This window comes from Pundamilia nyererei, unplaced genomic scaffold (genome assembly GCF_000239375.1).
Source record: "Pundamilia nyererei isolate P.nyererei 1_Seehausen unplaced genomic scaffold, PunNye1.0 scaffold00006, whole genome shotgun sequence".
Taxonomy (NCBI): Eukaryota; Metazoa; Chordata; class Actinopteri; order Cichliformes; family Cichlidae; genus Pundamilia; species Pundamilia nyererei.
Genome location: NW_005187407.1, coordinates 2,984,784 through 2,994,414, shown reverse-complemented (window position 1 = coordinate 2,994,414; position 9,631 = coordinate 2,984,784). Strand labels below are relative to the sequence as shown.

At 37.8% G+C, this 9,631-nt stretch overlaps 1 protein-coding gene across 2 annotated transcripts in view; it reads left to right on the top strand.

Annotated features, from left to right (window-relative positions):
• Positions 1-9,631, top strand: part of stpg2 (sperm-tail PG-rich repeat containing 2) — a 56,554-nt gene that overhangs the window by 20,956 nt on the left and 25,967 nt on the right. For both annotated transcript variants that reach the window (XM_013914331.1, XM_013914330.1), the window contains exons 9-10: positions 953-1,116; positions 1,306-1,398. In XM_013914331.1, coding sequence (XP_013769785.1) covers positions 953-1,116; positions 1,306-1,398 — 257 coding nt within the window. The remainder of the gene's footprint in view (positions 1-952; positions 1,117-1,305; positions 1,399-9,631) is intronic.

The following is a 9,631-nucleotide window of genomic DNA, read 5'->3' as shown; positions in this document are numbered from 1 at the left end:
TGTGTGTGTGTGTGAGAGAGAGAGAGCACGCTGTGTTGTCCCATGAGTGAACCCTTATTTATAGAGGTATGATTAATTTCTGATGTCTGCTTGCATTAAGCCTTTGAAATACAACACAAGGAATAATAAAACTAGTGCCTCGTCTATTTCGGCATTGCTACCTATATTACTTTGAACAGCAGTCATTTATGTAAAAACAACCCTTAGACTTTACGAGCACACCAACATTAAATCTATTTCTGTATTTTCTTTTCCAAACATCTCTCTGCAGTCTGTGGAGCAGAACTGACAGATGTGATACATCACATGATTGATTTTAAGAAGCTGCCTTAATTTTTTTATGGTTCTGATGATTCACTTTATACAGATAGTTTAGTTATATTTTATTGCTTTTTTTAAAAGTTTTTGGCAAAGTCTTAGTTTTATTTTAGCTTGAGGAGAAAATGCTAATGTTTTTCACTTGTGCTACCTTGAATATTTGAATATTGCTGCATTTTGTCATGTGTGTCTGTTAACAAATTCTGCATAACAAATATGTATTTTCTTAGGTTAAAGTGCAAAGGACCATTTGTTCGTTCTTCAGTTTTTTTTTTTTGAAGTACATCTGTAAACACAACATATTGCAGAGGAGACAGATGTTAGAAAAGCAGTAAAATGCCTCCGTATGAAAGTTATTGTAGCACAGGTGTAGCACAGATGTCACTTCCCAGTCAGCACAACATGAATGCTACACACCCTGCCAAATGTGCCACTAAGCCAAAGTTACACCTCTGCAACATGTGTCTAATAGCTGTGCCTGAATGGCAAGATTTGCATCATCGTAGTTGTTTCAGATAAAACTAACAATTGCTGGTTTTGAGGGAAAGTAGAACAACAACCAATTACGATGTAGTCCTGGACTGCTTCATTTAAGGTGTGTAAAAATGCACAGTGAACACCTCTGTCTGTCCAGGTCCAGGTTCCTACAATGTCTTTGAGCATGGCTTAGCCCGGGAAAGTTTTAAAAAGGCGTTTTTTTCTCAAACCAAGACGGGAGGCTTTGGCTCTTCTTCTCAACGCAGCTCCCTTTTCTACAAAAAGGACTCTGTCGAGACCCCGAGTCCAGCACAGTATGAGGTAGGACAGATTAGTAGTAAGTCATGAAGTTTTCACAGTGTTATTCGTCAATATGTTTGTCAATATTTTTTGATTTAAAAAAATCTCCTAAAAAGTTTAAGCTTGATTAGAGTCTTGCATATACGTTGCATGTTCATATTGTCACGTGTATGGGCACATTAATGTCATTGTCATATGTTTTGCATATAGAAGGAAAAGAAGACAGAGGAGAGCTACAAACAGCAGCACACAGCGGCTTTTAAATCGGTCACAGAGCGTCTGGCTTCACCACTGCTGGCTAAAGTAAGTTTCTTTTTCTCTCCTCTTTCTCTGAGTTTGTCTCCCAGTTTCTCCCACAGTTGTTGTTGTTGGACAATTTTCCATCCAGAGATCAAGTTTATGTTGCAAATCTTCTCAAACCTACTTAACAGAAGAGCCGAAATGAAGTAAAACAGTAGAGCGTGCCAAGGTTTTAGTTTCATAAATGGGCCATCACAGCAGTCCATTTTCTCAGATTGTCTTCTTTTCTTTTCCTTTTTCCTCCTAATGCTCATTTAAGCTGAAGAAAACAGGTCACATCTGTGATAATTATTTTCTTGCTCCTCTCCTCTGTGATGTCACTTTTCCTGTGAACATCCTCCTTTTGCTCTCTTCCACTTTGCTTAATACAAAATCTGTCATATATTTACATACCAAACTCTTTCCACTTCTCAGTGTTACTTTGATTATTTTTCAAAGCAGTTATTTATTTTATTTATGATCAAACTGTTTTGTGTGTGACTCAAAATTAGAACAAGAGGAAGCTATGTTTTTAGGCTTAATTGTATGATTCAATATTAATAAATACTTTGATGTTATTGTCTTCAAACTGTTGTTTTTCTAGATGCCATTATAAGGATATTATTCTTGAATTTAAAGATTTCTACAGCAACTGGTTATCTTAAAGTGTTTAATAATTCATCTCAACCCCAGAAATTTTGGTGTTTATGTTAACTTTTGCTTTCTTACTCTGCGGGTCCCGAGTTAAACCTTTCTCAGCTTTAAGGCAAGCGATTAGAGCAGCTATGAATAAAACGCAGGACACTGTTAAGTGATATACCCTAACATACATTAGAGTTACCTAGGCAACTGGAGGCTGGAATCTAGGCTAGCAACAAACCACCAGCGACAGAGCAGTATGCGATCAGAAAACCTACTTGTTATTGGAAGGTGCTGGTAGGGCAACTTGAAAAAGTGTGGTCCAAATTGGAAACAGATTTTGGCTTTGTCTTCAAAGTGAAAGTTGCGTTACACTTTTCAGAGTTTTACTGCTGCTCACTGAGTAGTTCATGAGCATTTGCAGACAAGTTGAGATCCTCCATGCACAGAAGCATTGCAGGTAACCATGGGAACCTTCCAGACTCCAAAACAATCACAAGGAAGGTTTTGGTGTAGGTTTGTGTATCTCATTTTGAGCATTTTTCTCTAGTTTTTCTCTGGTTTGGAGGTGGCCATGGACTGACCTTTATGCACAGGTAGTGTGCATAAAGGTACTGTCATCAAACCCCAGCAATGTATATTCACCAACCAGTTGGCAAATATATACATTTTTCCCTGGTAACTGATGGGTATGAGAGGTCGCTGGCCGGGTTCTAGGTCCGTGTAACAGGGTGGCATCGTGATTTAATCTTTAATATCTTTAATTTTTCAGTGTCAAATGTTGGTTTATATTCTTTTGTTTTTAAAGTTGAGAGATCAGGACTTTTTTCATACTGGGTCCTCAGTGTGTAAATATTCACAGATGTGAAGTCCTGCAAGAGTGAATCAATTTACTGCTCAACACAAGATGATAACTACACAGCCAAAGGAAACTGCACACACACTGTAAATTGAAGGACTTATTTATTCCTGGGTGGTATATTTCATGCTTAAATCTAATATTACATTTGATAAAAAATTATAATAAATCCCACGTCTTTGCAGATTTTCATCTAAACAAACAGACAACTGGCAAAAAGTAACTGTTTCGAATGTGAAGCAGTATTTCTTTGCCCTGTATGAGACATGCCAATATTTACTTGCATATAAATAATGCAAATGTGAAATTGCTGGATGTGAGGGATTGAATTTTACTAACTCGAGCACTGAAAAATTGTGAACATGTGAATTTCTGCCTGAGCTACAGTGAATATTAAAGATGCAGAATTTGTACTTTCAAGTACCCTTCTGGGTACCAGCTGCTGTTTACTCTGATTAACTCTGAAGGTTAGAAGCGTTATCTTCATCATGAGGCAAAGGTCCCCAGAGCTGATTTTAACACTGCAAACTGGTGCTCTATACAAAGACAATGTTTAAAGGGTAATTTTGCACTTGGCATCGTGGGCAAAGATCTGTAGGTACATACTGTAACTCTAGCATCACTGGATTCAACTGATCTTGTGAGATTCATGTGCATCTCTCTCTGCATATCACTCTCACAGGATGTTTCAAAGAAAAAATCTATTTCTGGCAAGTAATCTTGAACATGCCTTGACATGTCCACTTGTTTGCACTTCTCAGCAACTCTAATTAAATTGGTGCGATATCAGCAGTGTTACTTTTTATAGACACTCAACAAACTACACAATATGGGTACGTGTGTACATGCAGGCACTCAACAATTCTTTCTTATTTTAACTGCATGCTCCTTTATGACTTTTTTCTATTGTGTGTGTGTGTGTGTGCGCGACAGAGAGTGATGGCACAGTGATGTGACAGACTGACTGGCAGAGTGCGCAGCTTTTCCTCACAGTGTGAATGTGCCTGAATTTTTCAGTGTTTTTCAGGAGTGAGAATTAACTTATTTAGACTTCAAGATGCTGCTTTGTAATATTTCGGTTCAATCTGACTTCACACTCTGCTGTCGCAGATTTTTCATATTCGAAATCATGGCTGTGCACTTACTGTATGTACATCAAAGAAGCTGATTAAAAGCTTTCTGCCTATATACATATTCATTTTCTATGTTTGTGTGTGTATATAGGTGACAAATGAAATTCCTACTTTTTGTTGTCAGTTTTAATGTGCTGCATTATTGTGGTGTTTATTTATTATATCCCATTTGGTTACTATACTATATCAATAGTTAAAACGATAGGAAACTCAGACAGTTTAAGTCCCTTTGAAGTTAAATATTAAAAAATAATGATAATGGTATTTCCCAAGTTAGATGACGTTGAAGTCCCAGTGGTTTTCCATCCCCTCTGCACAAACCAAAATTGCTTTACAGTCACTGGTCGTGACACATAACCTTAATGGGTTTTGTTCTTGCTGTATGTTCAGAGAGGGATTTACACCGTGGATACCAGCTGGATGCCATTAACTACCTGTTAGGACATTAAACCAGCAGGACTCTGGGGACAAAGGAGCAGGGCTTAGGAACCGCGATATTGCATAAGTAGCTCAACTTTAGAAATTGACATGTGCGAGAAATGAAAATATTATCAAATGCGTCTCCATTTGCGACTTAGCATACTAATATCACACATCGGCAATCTCCAGTGAAAAAATTCTCTTGCTCTGCCATGTAGTGAGATCAGAGATCATTGTCATTTGGGCAAAAGATGTTAACTTAATTGTGTTTCATGGTGCTATGAGCTGCACAGCAGAAAAATAATGTCATAAAACTATCTGCGTAGTGCAAAACATTATTTTTGCTGGCCTCATGAGTTGTACTGTGTGCCTGCCACTAAAATGCCATCAGGCAAAACAGGGCATTTGTTAAAGCTTTTATTCTCATTGTATTTTTTTATGGCAGTTTGGCAAAAAATGCAGTAAGCACGCTGTATATATTTATACATTTTTACATTGTTTATGCATTCAGATAATGCAGATCTGTCAGATTTTATTGCATATCACAAATGAGCTCAAGTGAGAGTGTTGGGACTAATTAGAAAACTGCGAGCGATCCATCAAGAATTGTGGTGCTGATCACCTCTTTATTAGTCTCTACCTCATATATCTCTCTGCAGCGTTTGCTATTTTTCATGACAATGGCTCAGTTGAGTTTTCTGTCAAGCTGCAGTATATTGTGCTGATGGATGATCTGACTCACTTAGAATCCTTAGTTTGCTAAATTCCAATGCAGTAGAAAACTTGACAGCATACTACACAGAATCTGCATAATGTTCAGATTTTGACATTGTCATGTGCTAATAGTTTTTGATCAGGATTGGATGTCTGCAAGTTGAAATGATCAGCAGGAGGCTTTCATTACATGCTGGAGACATGAGCTGATTAAATATTTAACAACGGCTTTAACTTGGTTCAGTTCCCAGTCGCAGTACCTCCAGCTTGGTTGTGTGTTCACGCAAACATAATTGGTCATGTTTGCAGGTGGGAGGCTGTTGAAGTCGAGGTGAAAAGAAGCAGCTGGTGGCACATGTCTCAGAGGTAGCACATGCCCGTCTGCATCTCTCCTCAGGCAAACAGCATTAACAGAGACGAGGACTGCAGCACAGAGGATTTTGTACATTCCAAATTGGGCTAGGGGAAAAACACAAACAAAAAATCAAAACATCATTCTCAAAATAGCAGAAAAAAACAGCTTTCATTTACAATATCGCCACCCTGTTTTCCTCGCTTACACCTGTCTGTGGTTTTGTTTATAGGGGAATAGCACCTTCAAATTGTCCGTGGTGGGGACGATCTGAGGCTAAGTGTAGTTGCTGCACACAGAGCCCCCTTTATGACCATTTAATGAAAAATCACCTGGGGACATCTTAGCTGTAACAGTTAGCCACATGCTGTGCTTCAGCCAAGGCTGTATCCCTGGTAACGGTCCCCCACTGGGATGGATATTAAAAGAGTCTAATCAGAAAGCAATCACGAACATGAGAAGGCAAAAAAGCAGGAAAAAAGAATAAAGGCAAAAAGTGTGTCTTTATTATCTCTTTTATGTGTGGGAGTTTATGTCTTCTGTACTTTGACTTAAAAGCTTCAATTAGTATTAAAGGTCAACATTTTGCTGGAGAATTTATTCACATTTCATGGCTTTTGAAATCAGAAATATAAAAGATACACCATGTCAGTTGAAATGATAGAAGCTGCTTTTGTGCAGTGCGTTAAACACACATCCAGGAGACCTGTTATCTAACTTGTCTTTGCTATTACTGTGTGACTTTTATTTTTCTGATCATTTGTTTTAAAGAGGTTTTTTTGTTTACTGGCGAGTTCCACATTATTTGGGAGGAGTCTATTATTAAGTTTCCTCTCAGTAAATTTCAAATTAGTTTTCTAAAGATTTAATGACTAGTTCCTAAATAGCCACTCACTTGCCACTTTGTTAGGTCATCTGTGTAACTGCTTGGCTGAGACAACGTGCTGATGTTCAAAGTGAATATCAGAATGAGGAAGAAAAATTCATTTAAGTGAGTTTGAACAGGGCATTGTTGTTGGTGTCAGAAGACTTGGTCTGAGTATTTCAGAAACTGTTGATCTGCTGGGATTTTCCCAGACAACCATGTCTAGGGTTTACTTTTACACCCTAGACATGTCCATCACTTTATCACCACTGTGTACCTATTTTTGATGGCTACTTCCATGTCACAAAGCTCAAATCATCTCAAACTGGTTTCTTGAACATGACAATGAATGGCCTCACCAGTCACCAGATTTTGATCCAACAGAGATTGGGTTGTGGTGGTACAGGAAATTCGCATCATGGATGTGCAGCTGACAAATCTGCAGCGACTGTGTGATGTTGCCATGTCAATATGAAGCACAGAGGATTGTTTCCAGCATCTTAGTGAATCTATGTCAGAAAAAAAATAGTTTTCAAGAGAGAAGTGGATTCAACCTGGGACTAGCAAGGTGTACCTAACAAAGTGGCTGATAAGTGTATACTGTGTAACAAGTACTGCATAATTTAATAGGAAGATTTTGAGGAGTCTTATCTGGTGGTGGATTTCTTAAATTTCTGACAATTTAAATCAAACACAACATGACTTGTTCAAATACTTGAAGCTATGTCAGATCTGCACTTTACCCACAGGTCTGGATCTGATAGGGGCTGATTACCTGTCTGGGGAGAAGAAAGACTCACACCTTGTTGGGAAATGGCAGATATGAAAGGAGAGATGATTATGAGTATAGAGCACAGCTTAAATGAGTGTTTGCTTTTCTCTCCCACTTTAATCCAGAGCGTTTTCCAGTATCATTTCCCTTGATCCCCAAACCTTCTTTCTTCACTTCTGGACTGGTCTCCCTACATCCCCCCCCCCCCTCATCACTGTTTTCTTTCACCTCATATACCTCTTTTCACATTCTCTCCTCCTCCTGTCCAACCCTTCCTGACACTGGCCTTTCTCCCTCAAAGGTCATGGGATACCCTCAGGCAGTGCTGGCAGAGAATAAGTGTAGAATTTAATTTGGACCTATGTTTCAACCCGAGGCAGTGGAATTCCTCCCTTTTCTATAAGTCAGTGAAGTATTGCCTTGTCCCTTGAAGTGACAGGAGAGAAATTTGACTTGGCATTTTGTCTGTCAAGTTCTTCAACTACATCTCTGCTTTACATCATCTCTGTTAGCAGTGATAAGATTAATAAAGTTTCTAGTGGATTTTCACTCTTTTTTATTTAGTGAGAGTGAGGAATTGTCAGTGGTAAGGGTATGGTTTATCATAAGGTGATAGCTATTCCTTTAATAAGGGGTACATTGCAACCTGTGATGTCATTGAATTGTGGACAGTGGGTTAAACTTATTGGTTAATCCAATGAGATACACAATGCAATGACTGTGAGTAAATAGAGTATTATTTGATATATAAAAAAAAAAAATCCATGAGGTAAAAGTGAAAAGTTCAGCCAACACCTTAGATTAACCACCGTTACACCACTAAAGCAGAAACTCACCGAAGAAGCAGAGCCTCATTATTCTGTATTTTCAGCAAGTGAAAGGTTGCAACTTTCTCCGCTTTAGTTTATTTCCAGCATTAACAACAGTCCTGCAATTTTTTCATTTATCTCATTACTATATTCTCAATTAGTATAAATATTCAATTTTGCCAGTACTATCCTAAAGTAGGTAGAATTAAAAATAAATAAAAATAACACATTTGACTCATGTTGTTCAGACACCTTAAACCAACAGGCTTGAGCAGTGATGAAGATTAGAAAGTCATACTCAAGAAACTGAAACAGTACTGTCTGAGGAGGAAGCCAGGAAATATGCAGCTTTCCAAAGTGTTTCCATGGGAGTGACAGAGGTTGTTATTATCATTTCCTCCAAGACACTCACTGTGGGTCAAATTAAAAAGACAAACAAAACAAAACAAACAAAGGTTTGGACATCAAAGTTTATAGGACTATGAGACTAAGCAAGAGAAGAAAACAGATTGGGATCAGTGAGCAGCTGATCTGTCAGTCTGAGATGAGAAACTCACTGCAGTGAAAAAAATCAGTATTCTTCAGCATCAGCGGTGCCGTTAAATGCCAAGAAATGAGACTGTGTGTGATGACATCCAACAATAACAGAAGTCATTCTTAATGAAAGACGACATAACTTAAGGTAAAATAAAATGAGATTAAGAATATTAGAAAAATTTGTAAATTAAAAGATGAAATCCTATACCCTCACATTTAGCATTTTGTTTTCTTTACATACAATTTAATCTTTTATTTAATTATTTAATTGTAATTGTGAATATTTTTTAACTTAAAGCGTTTTGGAAAACTCCAAATAATGACCATAAATAATGACCGTAGAGTACAAACAAATCCAGGTATGAAAATATTGATGAATCACTGATTTGTGCGAAATGTCTGTTTGCATGATTTACGCACAGATTTGTGTGAGAAATTTGCCCTCTCTTATGTTTATAGCACAACAGAAAATAAGAGGTTTTTCCTCATTTAATGTATGATCTGTAACTACTCTAAATACTGACTGTATGCTATTGTTGTTAATGAACAGGTGTGAATTATGGCAGATATACACAAGTTAATACAAAAACTATTTCAAAAACATAAGAAAAAGGGAACGCTCCATGGAAACTCAATAAATGTAATGTGATTAAAATCTGTTCATCTGTGCAGTTTGGGGGCATTTGTGACTTACGATATGACAACATGTAAAAGTGGTCCAAGTTGAGATCTTCAGATGTTTTGCCTCATTTAAAAATAGTCCTCAAGATGTATGTATTTTAGTGCGATGAAAGAAAAACATCTAACTCAGACATTTGACAAACTGGAAAAGGGTGGAATGCCCACTATGGGTCAGGGACGAGTTTAAGTATCTCAGGGTCTTGTTTACGAGTGAGGGTAGAGGGAAGTGGGAGATCAATAGATGGTTGATTGTAGTGGTTTGGTGTGTTGAAAAGACAGCTGAGTAAAAGCGAAGAGTTCGATATACCGGTTGATCTACGCCCCTTCCCTCAGCTATGGTCATATCGACATCTACTATTATATGAAAATAGTTTAATTGTAACACCAAGATGAAAAGACAGCATAAACATAGCATAGCTTTGGTATCCTCACTGGCCTCCCCTACCTTCTACATAGGTGTCAAACTCTGGCCCGCG